The sequence below is a fragment of the Rhipicephalus microplus genome, unplaced genomic scaffold (assembly GCF_043290135.1).
Source record: "Rhipicephalus microplus isolate Deutch F79 unplaced genomic scaffold, USDA_Rmic scaffold_14, whole genome shotgun sequence".
Lineage (NCBI taxonomy): Eukaryota > Metazoa > Arthropoda > Arachnida > Ixodida > Ixodidae > Rhipicephalus > Rhipicephalus microplus.
In genome coordinates, this window is record NW_027464587.1 from 20,617,379 (window position 1) to 20,642,320 (window position 24,942).

Consider the following 24,942-nt stretch of genomic DNA (forward strand, 5'->3'; position numbering starts at 1 on the left):
GAGATGTCAAAGCCCGACCATTATAAATACGGTACACTTTCGGTTAATTCAAACAAAGTTCAATTTCTTGGTTGGCCCTTTCAATGCATTTGGAAGCCTCTTAATTCAAACTTTTATCGTCCTGTTAATTCATACTTTATTGCGGTTGCATACAGAAAAATATCTGCTGCTTTTCCACTTCTATTTAAAAATTTGCTTGCTTACATAATCCTAACAAATGTCACTAAGTGCCTTAGGCCTTCGAGGAAAAAGGCTTTGCTAGTAAACAAATGTCTTAAATGAACCACACGCATGGTAAACCATGATGCTTTTCAACTGGTATAGAGAGCTTCAAGCTGAAGGCACATATACCAAAAAAGCAGTTCGCAATTCAGGATTTCTTTACAAGGTCTCATCAGCAGCAACGACCCGATAAACTTGTGGACTTTACACCTATGCATTTTGTTCATTGGGGGCAGTTATGGTTTAAAAATGCCTAAAAATTTTTTTAATGTGATAAAATGAATGCCTACTCATAATATTAGCCCAGATTCATGTATCCGAGAACTTTTTATAATTCAAACTTTTTCATAGTTTGAACAATATTCAGTGGTTCCCTTGAGTTTCAATTAACAATAGTTCAGTGTACTTTTGTCTTAAGAATGAGTTTACATGAAATGCAGATCACTGGGTAAAAAATTTCTATAGCAAAGATGATCAAACTTTTTAAAAAGTAATTGGTCAATGCTGTATTTTTTTTTTTATATTTTTCATGTCTACAGACACAACAGTCTACTCTAGGTAACTCAAACTTTAATGGACCCCTGTTTGAATTATTAGAACTTCTCATGAACTTTGGGCTAGGTGACACTGCACATTATCTTTACGTATTAATTTTAATCACATTTGTAAACTTCTAAGTGTTTTAAATCTCTCACTGCTGAGTATTAGTAGAGGCATAAATTCCACTACTTTTTAGGCCATTTACTGCTGACCAGACCTCTCTATGCCAGTAAGTGCAGCTGGTTCATGCCCATAGTTCTCTGTTGCTGTCACAAGTTTTCGAACTTGAGCCATCTTAAGCCAAAGGAGAACAGCTTTTTCAAGATTTGGGCACGGCACTTCCCTAAGCCTTTTTTGATCGGGAGCGAGGTGGCTTGCATTGTTCTACAGCTTGTCTTTAGCTTTCAGAATGGTTCCCAGAGTACTCTAGATGATTACTTATTTCGGGTTGCACTTCAGTCTTCGTCACTCCAACGTCAAGTTCTCGAATAGCAGCCAAGTTTTTTTCAGGAGTAGTGTCAGATTCACTTTCGTTTCTGCTATGATGTTTTGTGCTTGAGGACTTTTTTTCTTACTGTTACAGTTATAAAAGCACACAAATTTTCAGATAGTTGTGGGAAAGCAGCAGATACTTTCTCGTACAGACATGCAAAATGTACGAATTAACAGAATGATAGTTTGAATTAAGCACACTTTAAAAATATATTCAAAGAATAGCAGGCCCACTGAAAATTTCAATTTTGTTTGAATTGAATGAAAGTATGAATTATTAGCTTGCATGATTTCAAGCCAACTATAATAATCAAAGGTGTATAATTGCCGAGGTTCTACGTCTCAAAACCATGATGTGATTATAAGGGACGTCGTGGTGGAGACTTCTGAAAATTTTCATTCAATCACCAGGGGTCTTTCAAAGGCCAACTCCAGTGATTTTTTGACTCTGTGAAAGTAATGGTGGTTCTTTGTTCCTCAGACATTCCTGCCACAGACCTGATAGAGATGTACTCTGCGAATTCCAAAATAATTTTCAGAAGCATGAAAGCGCAACACCAAAACTTAGTCGAGCAAAACTGTCTTTGCATGACTCAAAATTGAACAAACACCGGAAATCGTGCGAGGAATGTCAGTCCTGCCAGTGCAGAGTATGAAAACTGCGAAAGCCATGAAGAGCAGATGCTCAGCACATAGTTGACCACACTGACTACGCCGAACCATGTCTGCAACAGACCGTGCCACGTGCACAAGCTGCTCCAAATTGTAGGACAATGACAGCTGCGATTCAAACATATTTGAAAGTCAACGAGCATCGCTGTTCCTCTTCATTGAAACCAAACATATTTTTGAATGTGCTTGCCTGGTTGCAGATAACACAGCCATGTGACACTACTTGTCCGGGCCATCCAAGTTTGTGACTGCGGCGTTTTGCCAAAATGTTAGCAATAAGAAGTATGCTATCAAGCCAAGACACGTTAGTGTTGTCGTGGAAAGAAGGCATAAGTTTGTGGAGTGCTGCATTACACTGGCAAGATTGATATCGTCCAAGTATGCAGGGGCAGCGCCAGGGGGGGTAAGGGTGGGCTGGAGCCCCCCCAAAATTCTCGCCTGCCCCCCCTATGCCCACCCAAGTGCCCGGAAGCATATATTGTAAACCTAGTAGGAGCAGAGCTAGCTTGCCCCCCCCCCGAAGGAACTCACTTTTCGTGGTTGCCCCCCCCAGTAAAAACATCCTGGCGCCGCCCCTGCAAGTATGTACTCTTCTCATGGTGCGCAGCTTACTGTATACAGCAGTCACAGTTGATGTTGGTCAAGGTGAACTTGGTATTCGTTATAGGAAGTGTTTCAGTGCATTAAAGTTTGCACGTGTGCACTGTTCAGCAGCAACGATATCATCGTACTTTTACAATGAGGCGGGGGTGCCAATCTTTCTGAACTATTTTGAGGTGCTACACAGCGGGGTCATTACGATTATGAGATGAGGAGATAACTCGGTTCTTTCCACAGTATGCTCCGTCAATTGCAATGTGTGGCTTCTGATGGATTTGATTTTCGTTGTGGTTAGTAGAACGGCAAATGGTGATTGCAGCAAACTGCGATTACAGGCAACTTTTTCATGCACTGCAGGTAGTCTGGGTGCCGCCCAACGTTGGGAAAGAAATTGCAAAATCAAAGAATAAAGCTACACGCAAAATTTGGTTTCACATATCGGACCAACAAAGGGCTCGCACTACCATCGAGACGAAGTGAAATCATTAGGTGCGAGTGTTTAGTGGCTTTTATATACATGCTGTGTCATGTGCGGCCCACAACATACTAATGCCACCCATCGCACGCCCAGTACACCAAGCAAGCCACATGGAAAAAGCAATTGTTCGCACAACCAAGAAAACGCGCACCAGACAAGCAGACGCTGCAGTGTTGCCATTGATGTCAGCTTGCAATATGTTGCGCAGCTGCTAATCGCTCTTGTGGACAACTTTATGAGGTGGTCTTTTTCAACTTTGTGGTTACTATCAAATTTGTCTGTTGCAACACTGACGGTATGCACCGGCGACACAAAACGCAGTGCACATGTTTGTTTTCCCTTTGACAGAATAAGGGCAGAAATATATTGTAAGAGCAGGAACAAACATACTTTCGAGTGTTGTGGAAAGTAGCACTTGTCCCATGTGTAAGCGCTCTTTTCTGTCCTTGTTTTTTTCGCTTCCGTAGTTACGAAGTAACTACTCCTAGGTTGCGCTGTTCCTGCATTCAGTTATGTCCTACCAACTTGCCCAAGTTTCCACGCTTCATAAGCCCTTCCTTTGTGCTCTTCAACTAAGTAATATGGTCTATATCATCCACCCATTCAAAAGTGATCATTGAGTTCTACCAGTGTTGCGCAATTCAATGTCTAATACATTGTACCGGCAAAAGTCATTTTTCAATCCTAGGAGTTGGTTTTTTGTGTTTTTGTCCTCGCATATACTGATTGCAAGAAAGAGCCAAGTCAATTCAAACCAGAAACAGCCGAGCCAGCATCCTCTGTGTTGCAGGCACCCAAGAATATGATGCTCATCATGGACCAGGCACTGATACACAGTGAGCCGTACGGAGTTGCCCTGGTCATTGGTGCCTGGAACTACCCGCTGCAGCTGACGCTGTGCCCCCTCATTGGGGCCATTGCAGCCGGCAACTGTGCTGTCGTCAAGCCGTCCGAGCAGGCACCGGCCACGGCCAAGCTTCTCCAGGAAATGGTGCCCAAGTACCTGGATCCAGAGTGCTTTGCCGTCATTGTCGGAGGACCCAAGGAGTCGGCCGAGCTTCTGAACGAGAAGTTTGACTACATCTTCTACACAGGCTCAACTCACGTGGGCAAGCTAATCTACGCTGCCGCCCAGAGGCACCTCACACCAGTCACCCTCGAATTGGGTGGCAAAAGGTGAGCACCTCGCCTTCACACAAGACATATCTCCAATTCCGTTAGTCCCCAATGTCTGAAACTCTCTACATTTTTCCTGTGTCCAACGTATAGCATCATTTACTAAGGGGCCTGCTCACGAATGTCGACTCTATGAGAAAAGGCAGAGCATTTTGCTTCACGGCAAGGCTGCCGTTGATATTGCAAACGGGGACACGAGATGAGCGCAAACAATGGTTCATTGCATTGGTGGAAAGTGTGACCATATTCATATCACATTTGTATATTACAAAGCCAAAGGCAAAGCATTAACAAGCACGTGTTGTACCAGTGAAATATGGAATTTTCTTAGCTGTGAAAGCGGTACAGTATTTACTGGAATCTAAGCAGACTCCCTAAAGTCTGAAGCCTGGGAAAAAAAACCCACTTACTTCGAATGTAGGGTAAATGGAACAGTGAAGACAGCATTCACAAACAGAAAACATTTATTGAACATGAGCTCAAAAAACAAAGCAGTTTGTTCACTCTAGAAACATGCAGCCGCTAGTCCTGTTGTGTGTTTTTTGTCATTTTTTTCGTGCTGCTTCTAGTTACTTCCATCATAAAGATGCTGTGCTTCTCCATGCCGCACTCATTCCGAGCCGTGGGTGCCTCCCTCGTCGCTGACTTCCTTGTTGCTATCTTCAAATAGTGGGCGATCTTCGGTGCCATAAAGCGCATTGGATATGCCACACTTCTTGAAAGAGTGCACAAAGTTTTGGCGTCGTCATCCCATGCTGCAGCTTCTTCAGCGATGCACTTTTTTTTTTTTTTGTCCACTCTAAAGTTCGGCTCGACTTGAACGTTTGACGACGACTCCGCGCCTAGGGCAACTTTTTTTTTATAAGCCGCACTGTATAGGCATTACCTGTTTGACGCCATTGAGCTACGCTACACACTGACCACTAAAAGCATGACTCTAAATGACAAACGGCTTGCCTCAACACTTGCCACAAAGGTGAAAATAGTGGCTTACGTGTGTACTGAAGCCAGCAGTTGGATGCTAATGGCTATATTACTGTCTAGGTGGCGCTAGTTGTGCACGACTTTTCTCAATGAAAAATGACGCATTTTTCAAGATCTTCGAATCTAAGCGGATTCTGGAGTTTGCTGCAAAGAAATTTGAAAAAGCTATCAGCCTAGATTCAAGTAAGTACGGTAGATGGGCTGCATATGTCTTTGAGATGTGACATTTTGTGTAGGCTTGTGTGAATAGTGGATTTTAGCTTCGCAGTTTGTACTGATATGGTTCGAAATCACCGTGGTGGTCTAACTTCACTGCTAACCCCAAGTAGCGGAATCGAATCCTGGTCACGGTTGGCGCATTTCCGATGGAGGCAGTAATGTTTGAGGCCCGTGTATACTTGTATTTAGGTGCTTGTTAAAGAACCACAGCTGGTGAAAATTCTCATAGCCCTCCAATGTGGCATCTTTCATAATCTGATCGTAGGTTTGGGACATCAAACCCCAAAAATATTGTCCCGCACATTCGCACATAAGCCAGAATCCAACAGAAATACTATTGAGGATGGAGAATGAAGAAAAAGAATGAAGTGAACTATACTGCTTGTATACTAGCTGCATACTAGCATACGGCATGCTTAATAATAAATATGAATATTTATTGGATGCCTAAGTGATGTTTTAGACTTCAGGAGTCGTTTTAGGAACATACACCTGCTCTGAAAACACCTATAGCAACCCTAAGCTATAGCATTTTTTTCTACTCCGAAGACAGTTAAGCCTGCTCCATAGCACTATTTTTTCTGCTCCAGAATCTGCTCCAAAAATCAACATGTCTTTTCTATCACTGCTGCACTTATACAACTTCATTTGGCTCTAAGTGGCAACAGCTTGGAATAGTAGCAGGATTTGTCATTGATATGGTATACCGCACCATGACAAGGACACTAAAAGAGATGCACACACACGCACGCACACACACACACATGCACACACACACTTTTTGTCCTTGTCCTGGTGACCCATATGAATGATGAACCCCAACCAACTAGCCTGAGAAGCTGCCTTAGCAGGATTTGACTTTCAGGTAAAAAATGCAAGTGGGTAACCTGTAAAATGCAGTGATCCCACCCGTGCCCCAACTGTGCCAAAGTGGGCCAAATCAGATTTACTGCGCCATCCTGATAATATAAACGAAAATTGCGCCAAACAACGCCAAAGTCGGATTTGGGAGCGTCTATCACCGGCAATAGCCACGCCAGCACTTCAAAACAGTGTATCTTGTTCTCGGGGCCACCAAAGTTACTATTGTGTGCCTATAATTATTCCGCTGAATTAACAGCAGTCCCGCATGCATTCTAAGTAATCCACGATGCTATGCTTAGTGCCGACGCAACTTCTGCTGTGCAAGTCTGCTGAATGGTGAAGCACGCTCTCCACAGAAGCTCGTGACATCTAATCAGTGCGTGAAATTGAGGCAGTTATTCGTCGCTGGACGCCCTGATATTGTGGTCTAATTTCCCGCGCTTCACGTCCACACAACACGGGCACAGTTAAAACGTGTTGACACTTTTCCTTTAATATACCTTATTTGTGGAATTTCATTTAGTTCATTTTTGGAATTTCTTCCACCAGCACATCCGCACTTCTAATCCCTGTCACAGTTAGAGCTCCCAAAACATCCTGCCATTTCTAACTCGAGATCGCTAGGGTAAGTACTCAGTTTTCGCATGCTTTTTAACTGTCTTATTAAAAGCATACTTCCTGGTCAGAGCAACCGGAATTCAGTACAGTTGAGCCCACATATAATGGCCCCACTTAAAACAAACTTTTGCTTAAAACGAACAATATCCGCGTGACCGTGAAACTATACATTAGTTCAATGGCACAAAATCGCACTTACAACGAACGTCTCAGAGTGCCGCTGATCCGTTACAGCCAACGGAGTCAGCGGTCTGCCGACTTCCTGGGAAACCACTTTCGACCACCGATCGGGCATCAGCAAGGTGCTCATACATTCTTATTGGCGAATGCCGACCCTGCCTCCGCGACACTCTAGTTGTCGCTCTCCCCGACCCATGGAGCCTTCCTCCATGCCCCGACTGCTTTTTGTTACGCACCCCTTCGTCCTTTGTCCTCCCACTACTCTGAGCACCCCGCATCACCAGACGAGGCCTGTGTTTTCACACTGCCACCGATCTTTGGAAGACTGGTCGGCCATCTACCCCGTTTTTGATCGCTGGTACTGTCATTGGCGTCGCCGGCCGGGAGTGGCCAGACCACTTGCCAACATCATCGGCCACCGACTGTATCCGATAGTCTGCGTCTAGTGCACACGCGTACGCTACCCCACCGACTCTGATAATTTGCGATTCGTTTCGTGTTTAGGACTTGTTCTCGCTCACTTCGTACTTTGCTCGGCACGCCATCCACACGCGTGCGGAAGCACGAAAACGGGTGTTAATTTGCGCGGAACGAATCGCAAAACATCGAAGTTCATGAGGCCACCAAACCGGCCGGCGAAACAAAACGATTTTTTGACCAGGGCCGCCGATTCTTCGAACGCCGCTGCGCGCACCGAATCAGGTGGCTGTGCTTAGACTTTTGCGTGCGCTGGCACTCTTTCCAAGTTTTCTAGGTGCGAGTTTGGCGGACTTTTCAAGCAAGCTACCCAACCAGCAAGCTACCCAACCTGCCTCCTTCCCGTGTGTTTTGGTTTTCAAGGTCGCCCTCTTGCCGCACCCCCCCCCCTTTTTTATCGCACGGAGGAAAGAATCTTTCCTTCCTCTGTGCTTTATCGCAACTCCTTGCCCTTATCTCGGAAGTCTGCTCTCCTCTCTTGATCACAACCCCTTTGCCCGTCTCCACCACTCCGCGGCGACTGCCACGCTGGCTCGAATTAGTTTAGTTTTTCATCTGGAAACGGGCCCAGAGCTGTTCCATGCGTTCTGGCATGTGCGTCGCGTGTGCGCGTCTTGCTCACTCTTGGTGTGCGTGTGTGGTCATGATGGCCGTTGGGAGGATTAGCACGCTTTTTCCTGCCGCTCAACAAAATGTCGAAAGTGTGACCGCTTGGCTTGAGCGTAATCTGCGTGTTAGGTGCCGCGTTGCGGAGCGCTTCCTCATAGCTGTTGACCACCTGGCAGCAAACTTGCCGCTTCGGGCACCCCGGTATTCAGCTGTGGAGATGGTGAATATTTCGTGGGTGGCAGTGACGGCTGCATGCGCGCGAAACTGTTTTCGCGAGACCGACTTCGTTGACGTCTGGCCCGATGCAGAGTTTGAAGCTTCCGAACAGGACCACTGCGGCGGCGATTTGTGGCAGCGCGTCGTCGACTCCAACCTGGGAGAGCGAGTGAGACATCTGTTGCGACGGTTTAATTACGACCGATGATGATGACGACACTGCAGAACTGTGCACGAATTGGGGCATTGTGAATGAAGTACGAGGTGAGAGCGATTTAGAAGAATCGGATTGCGAGAACGACGAAACTTTGGAGCCAGTGCCTCGTGCAGCTCATGCCACGGGCCTCGGCGAACGAGCACCTTGCCGTTTTAAATTAACTTGAGACCGCCCTTATCGCTTCAGCTCTTCGAAACACGTGCATCACAGACTTTCTGGGGCAAAAAAAGTTTTTTCAGAAAAACCATTTTTTACAATTTTTGCCTGTTTTGATAAGATTAGTACCTCTACTGTTGTGAAAAAAAAATCCGTGCATGCGTCTGTTTGTGAGTCCGCACGTTCATCTGTGCGTCCGTCCCTGTTTTCGTCCATGCATCCGCCCCTGCGTCCGTCCATGCGTCCATTCGTCCGTGCAGCCACCCATGCGTCCGTCCATGCATTTGTCTGTGTGTCTGTTAGTCCACATATCACACTGGAAGTGCCACCATCTCGCATCTTTTCATCATATATTCCTCATATAGAAGCACCGCCATCCAGTGGACATTCCAAGGACTGAACGAGAGGAGGCACACGCACACTTTCTTACGGCTTGCGCTTCGTGTCTACTTCGCACCTTTAACCACCTTGAGTTCATGATATATACTAGTTCACTGTATTCGGGGCACTGCGGCCCAACGCTCGCTAAACCTTTCGAAAACCAAGGAGGTTACGCCCAGCGAGTATAACGTAGCAACCCTTTCTTGTCTTCTGTGCGTTGTTGAACAATAAAAAATTCGCAGCGTGCGCGTTAAAAGCCGAATTCTCTTGTCTCCCATTCCCCCTTAGCAGCCATCGGCATGTACATTGAGCACTATCTTTTATTGTTTAACAACGCACAGAAGAAATCTCTCACCAGCACCACCTTGGAGGTCAAAATGTTATACTTGTTACACACTACTACAACGGCTACAAGGGACGAATGGGGAAAGTCTTGACCCAGTATTAGACTTTCAGACTTTCTTTATTTATCAGACAAAACTGGAAGGTCGCCAAGGCTAATACCCGTGAGAATGGCTTGACAAAACGCCCTGGTGACCTGTACATACTCATGGCAGTAGTGTGGAAATGAATTGAGGTACATAACTTGCAAGTACTAATATAGAACATGAACATTACATACTAAGTAAAAAAGTGATTTCACAATTGAATACTTTAAGAGGGCAGACTGGTCTTAGACATTTTTTGTTTATTTCTTCAGTGATCTTGATAAAAATGCACAGGGTTATGCAGTTTTTTCTGCTGATTTCAAATATTTAATTAGGTTTCCTGTAACTCGCTTTGTTCCTGAGATAACTTAAGTTCACCGCCTATTGTTTAAGGCCACCATAGAAAAAAAGTGTTTAATTAAAAGTGATATTTAGGATATGCCAACATAGACTAATGACTATAGAGGGAAAGTATGGAAGAGGTTTTTGTTTTTAGGCCTTTATTGGATATTTTGCAGCGAAATGAACTATACATTTTCAAAAGCAGTTGGAATTGTGTTACAATTTTGATTAGTAATTAAAAAGGCATGTGCTCTAAATTCTGCTCCTATGCTTGCATTCTACACACATACAGGTTTCCACTGCAAAGAGAATTATTGTTGTACCTGCCCTAGCTGCAGAGATATTGAGGCCTCAAAATTGAATAGTCACAAATTCGCTTTTTTGAGAAAAATGGAAAAAACTGAAAACACAGTTTCTTCAAAAAGCAACAATCATAGTGCGCATGTTTTGCAATCCTCATGTAGGCGCTCATAAATTGGTAGTAGAGCTTTAGACAAAGCTGCTGGCAAATTATAAAGAAGCCTCAATGTCGGCTCCCCATTTTTTTGCAGGTTCTGCATGTTAACAACACCAAGAATCTGTACAGTTAAAATGACATTACAAAAAAATTACTACTTCCTGGTGCGTGAAAATTCACAGAGATGGAAAAATACTTGCAGAAACCAAATGTGTCAATTTTAAAGAATGAATTTTTTTTTGTCACTTTTTGGTTCCAAAGAGCAGTCTGCGCCCTTAAAATACATGTTATAAATGTGTAATAAAAAAAAGGAGTTTCAAGAATCGAGGTACATCGTGCATAGACCATCATATACATTGACACTTATGCACTTTAAAGCACACATACATACATTTCATGAAACACAAAGTAACATGTACATTTTGTGAAACACAAACACAAAGAAAGGTAACAAGATATAGCATGATACGATGTATTTAACACAAGATTAAACTATGAAAAGTACGAGGCTATGAGAAAAGATTGTTGCGCATGTACCTTTGATGCCAGGGAGCAGAAATTAATGTAATTGTTTCGTATTGCAGGTGATCGTACTTGCGTGCGTATTAAGTGTTTTGGAAACATTTTGGACCAAGGCTTGGTATTTATACGTAGTGCGAAAACGCGGTATAAACCAAATGTCTGTATTTCTTGTTGGAACTGAAATGACATGACGCTTTAGACATGAAAGTGATTTAATGAAGTTGGAGAGCTCCCTATTTGAGAAATAAAGTGTGTGCAATAAGCGAAATGTATAAAGGTTGTCAGCTCGTATTATATTGAATTCTTGGAAAGCTTCACGCGTCGTTCCGAATGGGTCAATATTTCCAATTTGGCTGACTATATTTTTTTTGCAGAGTAACGACTTTTTTTTCTTTGCTTGTTGTGGTCCATACAAGAGCGCAATACATTAGATGTCAATTAAACAGGGCATTATATATCAAACTGCATTATATATCTGAAGTTTGACCTTGAGAGGCAAAATGGTACGACAACGAGACATCATTCCTGTTACCAAAAAAGCTTTTTACAAACAAAATTTACATGTTTATTCCAGCCAAGGTTGGAAGAAAAATGAACTCCCAAGTATTTTGTGGGTATCAACAATATCTATCGGTTCTGATTCATGAACCAAAGGTTGATGGGTAGTGAGTGCTTTATTTTTGGCATGGAAAAAAGTGGCTTTGGTTTTATTTGGATTAATTTTAAGCCAGTTGATTCTGGCTCATGATGAAATCCTTGATAGTATATCATTTGCTTTACTTATATCATTTAAATTAACACCATCAAGGATTATTGTTGAATCATCTGCATATATCATGTATTTAACTGTGGTGTCGAGTTGAACAATATCATTAATGTAAACATTGAACATCAGCGGACCAAGTATGCTGCCTTGCGGTACACCTGAAGTGAGGGGCAAAAATGGCGAGCTACTTCCATTAATGTAAACACTTTGGCACCTATTGCTAAGATATGATTAAGTTAAAGATTTGCCAACATCACGAATGCAATATGATTCTAATTTCTCTAGCAATATATTACGATTAAGCGAGTGAAATGCCTTACTGAAATCCAGAAAGATGCCGAGTGTGAATTTATTTTGTTCAAAGTATGAAGTATAGCTTCCTTTAATGTCACCAACGCTGTTTCAGTGGACTTACCGCATCTAAAGCCAAACTGCGCAGCTGTTAACACATCATGTTTATTAAACGATTTCGTTATGCAGACATGAATAATTTTTCTAAACATTTAGAGAAGACGGTGAGGACCGATATAGGCCTGTAGTTACTTTCTGTGTTGCGGTCACCACCTATAAAAATTACTCATACTCGAGCTTTTTTATGGCTTCTGGAAAAACACCATGTTCGAGAGCTAAGTTATATATATATATATATATATATATATATATATATATATATATATATATATATATATATATATATATATATATATATATATATATATGTAGGTTAGTACATCACTAAGTAAATATAAAACTTTATTGGAGTGATCTGCCAGTCATCGGCATCAAGTGATTTAGTATTATTTAATTGTTTGATTGATATGTGGGGTTTAACGTCCCAAAACCACCATATGATTATGAGAGACGCCGTAATGGAGGGCTGCGGAAACTTCGACCACCTGGGGTTCTTTAACGTGCACCCAAATCTGAGCACACAGGCCTACAACATTTCTGCCTCCATCGGAAATGCAGCTGCCACAGCCGGGATTTGATCCCGCGATCTCCGGGTCACCAACCGAGTATTTTAGCCTTTAGACCACTGCGGCGGGGCGATTTAGTATTACTAAAGACGATAGTCTTTCTTGGAGACCTTCGGCGCAAAAATTTTGGTCTGTCTGTCTGTACATTTGTCTGTCTGCCCAATCTTAACGGCATCGGGAACTTGAAACGGCCGACCCCATCCGCAGCGCCCACCTATGTTGCTCAAGGTAGAGCATTCATGCTTGTGCAATTGTCAATTAGAAAGCAATTATTGTGAATGTCTGGGGCACCATAACAACACGTATATATTCTGCATGTGCCCCTCTTACTAGAATAGGCATACATTAGTAATTTTAAGAACCCTAGCGCTTATCAGGCTGCACTGACCATGCAACGCTTGCACGGAAAGGCGAGTGTTTCCAACGCTTTGCTAAGACGACATGGTGGTGGCCCCTACCCGTCGCCTTGCGTTCTACATCTTATCACCTCTGTGACAGGCGTGCACACCCGTCTCAGAGCCACGTGCTTCGTTTTCCAAGGAAACTGCTAGATGGCGCTCATGTCTCACGCGTGACGTGACTTGATGCGCTTGTTCGCCTCCGCTGCATGCTCGAGGCACTCTAACGCAGCGCCTCCAGAATAGCATTCACAGATTTTCTTGCGCAGAACATCAAATAAATGTCTTGTTCACTCTCTTCTTACGCGAGACTATCGTCTTTTGACGACATTTGCAGAGAACATGCAGATACGGGGCCATATTTTTACATGCTTGAAGATTTCGCATACTTTTCTTTCGTTTATTGGGTCGAGAAAGGCACTTTGGCTCACGTGACTACAACTGGTGACAAATTCTGTGTTATCGTTGCGCAACGCAACTGCATTTATGAAGTATTCATTAAAATGATTTGCAAGGGTTGCGTCATTTAAATCTTTACCCCGAAAGTTTATAGACTCGGGCAAAGCATTTTTATTATCACGACTGAGTATGGTATTAATTAGCTTCCACATTGCACTTGACTGTTGCCGATTGCTGTGTTCAAAAATACGCTGATAGTAGGCTTTCTCGACACGTTCAGGGTTTAATCTATTTCGAAGTTTTTTAAATTCTATTGAAATTTCAGCAGAGCGCGTGCGTAAAATGTGTGATAACAGATGTGCTTACACTTTATCATTGCCAAATGTTCGCGAGTGACCCAGGGTTTTCTTGCCTTTCTTGCAGATTTTAACATTTTGAAAAGAAGATGTTTTGCGTAAATGCATTGAAAAATGTGGATGAACGCATCATATGAACTATAGGTATTTTTCTGTTTAAATACAGATGACCAGGATTGATTAGATATATCGAGAGTAAAAGCTTCAAGACCTCGAGATGTAATGTGCTGTATGGTATGCAGCACTTGCCGCACCTCTTTATCGAGAGGTTTGCAAAAGTAGTTCATAAACACAGGGCACTGGTCACTAATATCGGATGTTAATGTGCCTGCACTATGAACTAGTGTGTCAATATTAGTAATGACAAGATCTACTGCTGATGTAGTGGAGCACGTTATTCGTGTTGGTGTATTAATTAGATTGTTAAATCCACGAGACAGTAAAAGGTTATTTAACTCGCGGGTAACACAGTTTTCCTCCGGTACGCTAATATCAAAATCTTCAGCAGAAATAAGGAGGAAGGTATTACAACAAGCATACTCCAAGAAGTTACCGTAAAACTGCATGAAACTTGCCATGCTTCCATTCGGCAGCCAGTAAATTACTGTAAGTATTTCATAATCATCTTCTTTCTTACTGAATTCAGGGACGACGTGGCAATTCTTTTTTTGTTGTAACGAGCAAAGCCAACCCTCCTCCTCACTTATGCGTCCGATTAAGGTAGAATGTATTGTAGCCATTCAGAGTAAAAGTTGGTTCATCATTTGTACCCCAAGTTTCAGTCATCATAATGAGGTCAAATTTTAATTGGAATCGTTAGAAAAAGGGGTGCAATGTCATCCCTTTTATGGTTAATTGACTTTGTGTTAATATGCAGAACTGAGTTGCTTGTTTGGTTGTGTAAGCAGATATCACGAGGAAACGTGAGCTCTAAATAATCCATAGCGAAACAAACAAAAAAAACGCGATTCATAAGGTTCAAGCAAGCATTTCAGTTGACATTACACAGATGCAGAAACACTCTGCCCTCCAAAAATCTTGTTGATATCATGTTCGCTAGGTATGTGTACAGCAGGTGTCTCGCCAGTCTACTTCTTTTTTACAGCGGTCGCGAGCAGTTCTTTTTCAACTTATGTCGGAGATTTTCATTCACATACACGGGCGGTGAAAAGGAAATTGAGTTGACAATGCCAAAATCTGCATTTGTAAGGCACACTTTTTTGCCTTCTTTAGCACACTGTCATGTTCGACGCAAGATTTAAATTGAACAGTGATGTTGCTCTTGTTCTCCGCTCTACTGGGCACCCGGTGACACGCCTCAATGTCATCCTTGCCCAGCGACTTTCTGATAGCCATGCCTAGTTTACGAAGCAAGTCACTGACAGATTCATTCTCCCTCCTCGCAACACGTTGTATGTCTATATTAACATTCCTAGAGTACTGCTCACAGCCTGTCAATCGATGCTTGAACTCAAACACAGAGGTTTTCAGGGACGCATTTTCACGGCGCAGAGAAGCATTATCACTTTTAAGCCGAGCATTTTCAGCGACAGCTTGTTCCAATTTTTTCTTCAAATCCTTAATACTGTCATAAGCGTATTCAATGCCTTTAGTCATGTTCCTTTGTTCTGTTTTCATGTCGCGAATTTCATTTCTGAAATCGCTTTCCACAGACTCGCGGAACATTTTAAGCTCCTGCTGCATCTTTTTTAAACTTCAGACATTCAGTCCTCAATTTCTCTTTCAATTTAGCCATACAGATCAATATTTCAGTTCTCTAATGATGTACAGAGAAGCAAGAAAGCCCACAAAAATTTCAAAACAATTTGACAGCGACGACGTAACTCTTCAAAGTAACAAAGAAGCCATAAGCAGCTTAGTATACTTGGTCACTGACCTGTACAGAAAGCAGATTGCTTATTACGACGTTCACAGCTCCAATGCCATTTCCAAGTGATGCAGCCGGCGACTTGAGCGCTTTTCTTCTAGGTTGAATCTGGTGACGTGGACGAAGCCGTGCCCGGCAGGTCACGGCAGTACGCAGGCGCACAATAAAGCACGCAGCAACGCAACTATGCAGCCAGGGACCACGCCACTTGTGTTTTCAGGGTCGGGTACCACAGGTGAAAAACGTTCGTCAGCCTGTACAGAAAGCAGGTTGCTTATTAAAACGCTCACAGTTCCGTTGCCACTGCCAAGTGATTTGACTCTGCCAAGAGACACTGACAGCGCAGGAAGATGCACGAAACAAGTTGCCTCGCGCGTCTATCCCAGCGAATCACTAGCCTAGCCGTTCCGCTCGATTGTGCTGTGCCCGTAGCCAGGCGGAATATAGTGTTGCTTTGTCTCAAGCGGATATTGTTCTCGCGGAGATGGTGCAACACATCATCGCCGAATAAAGAAACGGTTGCCCCAGTATCCAAAAGTGCGACGAACTTCTTTCGAGCTATCGTTAACTCCATTAGCGGCGCGGCCGAGTCTACGGCCTCTCTTGCGTGACAGACTGACGGTGCAAGTGATCCGAACGCATCGGTGGAATTACTGATCGCCGCGCGGGGTCCGATGTGGATCACCGGCAGTGCCATCAGTTTCCCAAATCGCGCATTTGCTCCTGACCCTATGTGCGGTCGCATTCGCGGGCGATGTGCCCCAGCGCGCCGCACCGAGGACCGCGGACACCACGCCCGCCCAATTGTAAGTCGCCTCGATCAGGTGGTCCTCGCTCTGGGTTGCGCCGCTCGTTAGGCCTCGTGCCGACCGTGTGCTCCTGCCTTGGAATGTCACGCACGGGGGCGGCGTTGGTCGTACGGAGCGTGTAAGCCTAGGAGTCCAAAGCGTAGTCCGACGGCTCCCAACCGCATGGTACCTGTTCATCAGTGAACGATGCTGACGCGTTACCCCTAAACGCTTCTGAAACTACCGCGCCGCCGTTCCACGCACAGCGAGGTTCTCTTTACTGCGCTGTGGGCGGAGGTGGGCGATACGATCGTGCAGAGAGGATGACCCCTTCTATGCGCTTTACCTCGGTGGCGAGCTCTTCTAGGTCTGCGAATTTACATCCCCTCAAGTGCGCCGTAAAAGTCGGGTGCGCTTGACGCGTAACTCGCTCCACTTTTTCCGTGTTGGTGGCGTGAGGGTTAGCGAGACAATGCAGTTCGTCCATCGCCCTCTCATACTCCAGCAAGGATTCGTCTGGATGCTGGGTGCGTAGCACCAATTGTCTCCGCAAATGCCACTCATGAGTAGTTGGTAGGAATTCGCCGCGAAAGCTGCTGCGGAACTCTACTGTGCGGGCACAATGTCGGATTAGTCGGAACCATCGGACCGCTTGCTCTGTGAGCGACACTAGGACCACGCATTCGAGAAGTTCGGCGCCAGAAAGCCCTGTTGCCTGCTGTTGGCGCTCTTGCAGTCGTAGTACCCCTGTAGGTAGGTATGTCTACCTTGACACGTGCTCGCACAGTCTGCACGGGGGCCTGCGCTGTGTTCTGCAGGGCGCTCGCAATGCTTTGCATAACTGGCAGCGCATTCTGTAAAAGTACCTCGCTCGAGGGCAGATTGTTGGCCGCAGAATCGCCTACAGTTGCAGCGCGTGCCGGAGCAACTTGTGGCGATGCCTCCCTGTTCGCGTCGCGGGATGCCAAAGCGCCATGCGTGACTTTCCGTCGTAGGCCTAATCTCGGCTAACGCTGTCTCTTTTTATTTATTTTATTTATTTATACATGTACCTACATCGCCCTTACGGGCATTATTGTAGGGGGGAGAACAAGCAAAAGAATACAGTACAGTCGATATACCGAAAAAGATGGTTGCGGATAAAAGGCTGTATCGTTTGAAAGAACATAGTCATAACAAAGTGAAACAACACTGTCATAAATAAGGCATCAAATTGCAAATACAAAGCAAAACGTTGTAAGAGAAGAGTGCTATTGGTAACACAGGGCAATAAAAACAAAAGAAAATAATTAGTACGAAACGCATCAGAAATGTACAGTAATGATTAGTTCAACAAAAAATTGTGCAGATTTTTAACAAAAGATAAGGGAGGCGCAGAGACAATTTCCTCTGGCAAGCCGTTCCACTCATGCGTGGTTCTTGGAAAAAAGGCGTATTTGAATGCGTTGATCCTGGAAGTGTGTTCACGCAGTTTTAAAGAATGGTCAGTACGGGGTGACACATAGGTAGGTAGCCTTATATACTGATCCTTGTCGATGCCTGTTTTGTTCATGAATATGCTGAAAAATAGGGACAGTCGTAGGTATTTTCGCCGGTCAGCTAACAGAGGCCATTGCAATCCTGAACGAATGTCAGCTGATCTTATGGTAAAGTTATAATTGCTTGCCACAAAGCGTGCTGCGCGTGCCTGTACACGCTCCAGGGCTTCTATATTTGATTTTGTTGAGGGGTCCCAGGCACTGCAGGCATATTCTAATATGGGACGCACATTGGATATGTATAGTGTTTCTTTCAACTTAGTTGGTGCCTGTCTGAAATTGCGTCTCAAAAAATTTAGCACTCGACTAGCCTTTAATGTTAAGTAATTAATATGAGCGTTCCAAGATAGGTTGGCAGAAAAAATGACCCCTAGATATTTATATTCTGTTTCAACCGGCAAGGTAGCCCCGGCCATGACGTAATTTGAAATCTGAGGCTGTTTTTTGTTCGTAAACCTCACCAATTTACACTTCGACAGATTTAGTGTCATTCTCCATGAATCACACCAAGAAACTATGGAGTTCAAGTCATTCTGCAATTGAACGGTGTCCGCTTCAGAGGTAATGTTACTGTAAATGCAGCAATCGTCAGCATACAATCGAACACGGCTAGAGAGATTGTCGGAGATATCATTTATAAAAATAAGAAAAAGCAGGGGCCCCAAAACTGACCCTTGCGGCACTCCTGACAATACACCGTCGCTTGATGAGCACACACCGTCAAGAATCACGCACTGCTGTCTTCCTGAAAGGTACGCCTCAATCCACATGAGAAGGGCATTAGGTATGCCTAGACAATGAAGCTTTTGCAACAACAACACATGTGACACGGAATCGAATGCCTTCTGGAAATCCAGAAATATACAGTCAACCTGAAGGCCTGAGTTAATAGAAGCTGCAATGTCGTGCGTAAACTCGACCAGTTGTGTATCGCACGAGAAACCCGCCCTGAAACCGTGTTGCAATGGGGAAAAGAAGTTATTACTTTGAAGATGATTCATTAAGTTTGTGTAAATGATATGTTCGAGTGTCTTGCAGCACACGCTTGTCAGAGAAATGGGCCTGTAGTTACACTTTTTTGTTTTATCTCCGCTTTTATATACTGGGGTTACATTGGCATTTTTCCAATCAGCCGGTAAAACGCATTGTTCAAGCGACGTTTTGTACGTCGGAAAAGGTCTCTGGAAAAGGTCTCTGCGCCTTTTTGATCATCCCACTGAAACGACCAAAATCTACGCTGTCGGAAAGTCCTAACAGTGCCCCCCGCTTAGCCAAAGGATCATCAGTCTGCGACGCGACATCAGGCAACATTGTCAAATCTTGGAATTCCGACATGCCTGTTATCCTACGTGTGGGGGAGCATCGGTAATTGCTCGTGTCCACGAAACTAGCCGCGTTGCCAAATTCGTTACGTTGGGCGCCAGATGTAGGGGGTTTGTCCTATGTACGACTGATACGGAAGCCTATAGCTAATGTTCCAGCCACACACAGTCGTTTCGAGCACGATTAACGTCCCTTCTCCGTAGCTCGTCTCATTGCAGCTACACGTGTTCAGGCGAATAAGGCAACAGGCTAGGTCAACGAAACGACACTTTATTGCTATACGTTAGTGTAGTATCGTGGAGCGGACGCGCCGCACGGACAACACAGGGCACGGCGCTGAAGCGCCGGCCGGCACGAGGTACGCAGCAGCCGGTAGCCAAGCAGGAACTCTTTATTATGTACAATGCCGCGCATATACACACAGGGTAGCACCCCCTGAGGGTGAAAAGGTTTTACATGGAACCGAATCTGGCAACGATGAATTCAAAACTGGAACGCCGGTATTCAGCAGGAGAGCGTGAAGCTCTTGCTTGTTTGTTTTCGGTAGAAAAATGGCATGTGTATCTTTGGGATCGGCATTTTACATTACGGACTGACCACCAGGCAATAACTACTTTGCTGTCAGCTGGTGTGGTGGGGTGACGCCCCTTGCGAATTTCTCGATGGTGCGCCCGGCTGTTATAACTTTGCTGTACAATATGCAAAGGTGCCGATACTGTCGTAGCTGACGCACTGTGTCGGCTACCAGTCCAGCTTCCGCCAACACAGGTGCTGGACGAAGAGATAATTTCTTTAGTTGCTACATGCTTAAATAAGAAGGAGTTACAGGCAGCCACTGCTAATGATGGTACCTTCCAGCAGCTTATTCAATACATTGCTGAGGGTTGGTCTCCTAGGAAGCATTTGACTTCAGTATTTGTACCTTACTTTGCAGTGAAAGACGAACTGTCTTATGTCAATGGGCTCATTTTCCGCGGGGAACATGTTACAGTTCAGGAGTCTTGCAAGGGGCAATTTCAGTTAGCTTATGAGAATTATCCAGGGATAATTCTTACAAAGCAGCTGCTTCGTGACAGGTGTTGGTGGCCGTGCCTTGACAAACAAGTGGAAAGAGCGGTTTGGAACTGTTGGATTTGTCAGGCTGCCGACAAATTGGCGAAACCAGTCTTTTGCACCCTTTCAACCAGTAGCTTTTTTTTTTTTTTTTTTTGAAAAACCGTGGGATAAGTTAGGCATGGACGTTATTGGTCCTCTTTCAAATGTTCTCTCAGATTGTTGCTTTGTAGTCACTTTGACTATTACTCCAAATAGCTCGAGGTCTGTTCCGTTCGAGACGTTACGTGTGATGCAGTCATCACTTACTTGACTTCAATCTTCTGCCATGAAGGGTTTCCAGCATGCTTAGTAAGAGACAACGGTCCCCAGTATAAGTCTCGGCAGTTTGAAACCATTCTTTCTGAACGAGGTATTCAGCACCTCTGTTCTTTTGTCCTCTATCCTATACTACTACAGTGAAACCTCGTTAAACCGTAGTTGGCCGGAGCTCGGAAAAAGTACGTACTAAACTGTAGTACTGCTTAACTGAAATAGCATCAGGTCGCTCACTTACCTGTCAAAAAAAGAAACCTTCAGTTAGTGCGATGAAAGAACAAAAAACGTGCAGTAATTTATTTACTTCACGTGACAGTCTGTAATCTTCATTTGACAATGCGGCGGCCTAGCAGCAACGACAGCGGCCTCAAACTCACTTATGCTGTGAGCCAGCTTTTCCACCAGACCCCTCTTCTCGGCAGATACCCGCATGACGCTTACGCAATGTGTAGCTTCGGCCACTGTCGGACCTGGATCACCCGTGTTGTCGCTTTCCATGTCGTCCTCATCACTATCATTTGGCATCACTTCGACAACCGAGGCAACAATGGCTTCGTCGGACATGTCCGACGAAGCCATGCGTCTCTGGAGTCTGGGAAAGGAAATGCCTTCCGTAACGCCCTGCCGTTCCAGCACTTCAGCTAGCAGAGTTTTGCAAGCTTCATCTACGATGTCCGAAGTCTGGTCGATGGTGTCACTGGCGTCATCTGCGTCGCCCGCACACACACTGAAGCCAGCACGCTTGAAGCAATTTTGAACTGTCGTTGCTTCAACCTGCCGCCACGAGTATTCGAGCAGGTGAATCGCGCCAATCAGGTCGATGGAGAATAATTCGCCACATTCAATGGCGAGAAGAAATTTGCGCAGCAGATTCTTCTTGTAGAGCTGTTTTAAAGCTCGAATGATGCCTTGGTCCAAGGGCTGGGCAATGGCTGTTGTGTTTGGTGGCAGAAACGCCAACTTCACAGCCGTCGCGTTGTCCAGGGCGACGTGCGCCGAAGCGTTGTCTAAAATAACTCTTCTGTTCTTAGCCGCAAAACAACGATCGATGAGGCCCACGTACTCCTCAAAGAGTTTTGCCGTCATCCATGCTTTGGTGTCGCTGCGATAGATGACCCCTGATAGTAACCGGGCGTCTTTGAAACATCTAGGCTTTGCCGACTTTCCAATCACGAGGAGCGGAGTTTTGTTGGTTCCAGTCATGTTTACGCAAAACGCCACTGATATTCTGTCTTTTGCATGCTAGCCGCCGGTGCACGTCTCGCCTTTGAACGCGAGCGTTTTGTCTTGTAGCAGCTTAAAGAATAGCGCCGATTCATCCATATTAGAGATGTTATCAGGTGCGTAGTCTTCCAAGATGTTCTTCAGCTGACTATTTTGCCACTGCTCCGCGCCATTCACGTCAGCAGCAGCACCTCCTCCCGAAACAGTCCTCGTGGTAATGCCGTGCCTCGCCTTAAATCTTGGCAGCCAGCCATTGCTGCACACGAAGTTGTCATGGTTGAGCTGCGAGGCAAACACCAGGGCCTTCTTCACGAGCAGGGGTCCGCTGATAGGCAGATTTGATTTTTTGACCATGCAGCTTTTAGCCACTTCACCAGCGCCTCCTCTACATCCGAAAACGCCGAACCGCGTAGCCGGCACCTTTTCACAGTTGCAGCAGCACTGCCGAGCAACTTCTCTCTGGAATTCCAAATTCCACGCACCGTTGTTAACGGCTGGTCCTTTTCGCATGCCAGCGCCAATTTTTTTCGTGCCACTTTCAATAGGACGAATTATGTCCGATTTCTCCTCTATTTTCAGCACTCGATGCTTTTGTCCCAGCTTCGGCATGACGCAAGTACGAAGCAGCGCAAGCTCACATACACAACACATAAAAAATGACGCGACAGCTGTACGGCACGAATCAGCCAGAGAACACCTATGCGGCAATGGAACAAAGAAAGCAAAGCAAGCGCACACTGTGTTTGCGTGTTTGTGCAAAGCGCCATCGCGTAGACAACACCAGAAGCCTAGCCGGCCGAGTGCTTCTTGTTGCAGAAAAATCCAAGAGATGGCGCTCACCAACACAGCCGCCGTCATCATCAACACAAACAAGCCAGGCCTGTTTCGATCTCTGGGGCTTGCTGTTCTGTCGGGACGCCCAGTGGGGGACGACGTGCCACGGCGAGTGCGCAAGGAAAATTGGAAAACTACTTATTAACCGATACATACGCAATAAGCTGGTACGGCTTATGCGGATGCAAAATGCATTATGTTCAATGGCCGCAGAGGCGGGGATTTGACTTCACTACTTTTAAAACGAAAATACTGTTTACACGGGTACAGTTTAACGAGGTTTCACTGTATCCTCAAGCCAATGGGCAGGTTTAGAGGTTCAGCAGGGTCCTGAAAGAGTACATTCAACTAGCCCAACTAGAACATCTTCTAAAGAAGGCAATTATGGAGTACTTGGGTGTTTACCGCTTTTCTGCTCGGGCAACTATAGGATCGTCTCCCGCAATGTTGCTTCATAAGCGTCAACCTCGCACAGTGCTTGATATAACTGATCTGCTGTTGCCTTCTACTTTGCAGTCATTTTCAGACAATACAATAAGGACGCGAGTTTTTCTTAGGCAGAAGTGCATGAAGAGTTATGTCGATCATAAGCGAGGAGCCAAACCTCCAGTCATTCAGGTTGGCTAAAGAGTCAAAGTACATGATCCAGGGAAAAAATACAAGTATAGTGGTTCGTTTACCGTTACGTCAACAGTGCGATTCTAGGCATTTAAACTCGGTGATGGTTCGGAATGCTTCTAAACTTGTAATCATTCATTTCGAACGGGAACCGTCTTCATGCTTGCACTCTTCAATACCTTTGCAGAATCGGTCGCAATACTCTGCCTCGGTTCCACGATTGGTTTCTATCCCTATTCCTGCAGCATCAACATGTGTCCCTGGGGGAAATGGTATTCAGGCACCGGTTTCAAATCCGGCTGTGGTGCCCAGTCACCATGAAGTTTTACCGTGCACCGAGCACGCTTCAGAGTCCTGGGACTCTTCTCAGCTTACGTATCAATACTTGACTGACGAGCCCAGTCCCCATGCCAGTATCCTTCCTAACACTGATGGGCATGTTTCTGAACCTTCAGGCTTCCATGTTTCGCATCCGGGTTCTCCGTCCCCAGCTACAGCTGAGGGACGCTTAAGCAAGGCGTCGGACTCCTCAATGTATCGGCTGTGCCTGAGCAGTGCGTAAGCGAGCCAGTAGGCTTATCCTCGCATATCGAACTTGCTGCTTTGCAAAAGAGCACGTCAAAGCGCAATGAGCTTCGGCGCTCTAAGCGTTCGCATAAGAAACCGTCCAGGTTTAAGGGCTTAGTGTCATAAATTCTTCTTTCTTACTGGTATGTTGGAGCCTGTACGATACGTGTGCATTGTTGTGTCTATGCTGTGCATTTATTTATTGCATAAAGATATTAGGGATACACTGTTATGCTGTGATTTTTTGTTGTATGTTTTCTGTATAAGTGCTTTCAGCCATGGTGTGCTGTGCACGCAGCTATGTTTTGTTTTGTTTTTTTCTCCTTCTCATGCCGCTTCTCTCTTCAATTGGTCAATTACGACAAAAGGAAGGGTTAAGGTTTTAAATACAGTTCTATGTGTCATTACATTCTTCTAAAATTGTATAAGGTTATAAAGGTTAGTTATGTTCCGTTAATTACTGTATAAGGATCTTAGAGCCATATGTCATTTTCTTTTTAGGGGGCGATGATGTGTTTCGGTTTCGAATTCATGCTTGCCAGATTCGATTTCATGTAAAGTATTTTCGCCCTCAGGGGGCGCTACCCTGTGTATATATGCGCGGCATTGTACATTATAAGGAGTTCCTGCTTGGCTACCGGCTGCTGCGTACCTCGTGTCGGCCGGTGCTTCAGTGCCGTGCCCCATGTTCTCCGTGCGGCGCATCCGCCGCGCAATACTACAGTTAGCAATAGCACGTAAATGTCGGGAGAAGATGGTACAGAAAACAAGGGTAGACGCTTACTCCTTGGTCGTTGCCGTCCTCGGCTTGCAGGAAGGCGCAGGTTCAATCTTTCTCTTTCAAGGCCGGTGTCGGAGAGGGCCTGCGGTTGTCCGCGCGCTTGTTTTGTCCACTACCCGGTTTCCCTCTCCCTGATGAGAATACCTTTTCTCGCTGAGAGAGGGGAAACCCACCTTTTCTCGCTGAGGGAGGAGAAACCCGTTCTGCGCACCGGGAAAGGGAATCGCGAACGCCGCCCGTGGGGGTGTTCCCGCAACTAGGCTT

At 45.1% G+C, this 24,942-nt stretch overlaps 1 protein-coding gene across 4 annotated transcripts in view; it reads left to right on the plus strand.

Moving 5' to 3' along the window:
* Aldh-III (Aldehyde dehydrogenase type III) overlaps positions 1 to 24,942 on the plus strand; it is a 180,444-nt gene that overhangs the window by 33,857 nt on the left and 121,645 nt on the right. For all 4 annotated transcript variants that reach the window (XM_075882911.1, XM_037432078.2, XM_037432079.2 and 1 more), the window contains one exon: positions 3,795 to 4,180. In XM_075882911.1, coding sequence (XP_075739026.1) covers positions 3,795 to 4,180 — 386 coding nt within the window. The remainder of the gene's footprint in view (positions 1 to 3,794; positions 4,181 to 24,942) is intronic.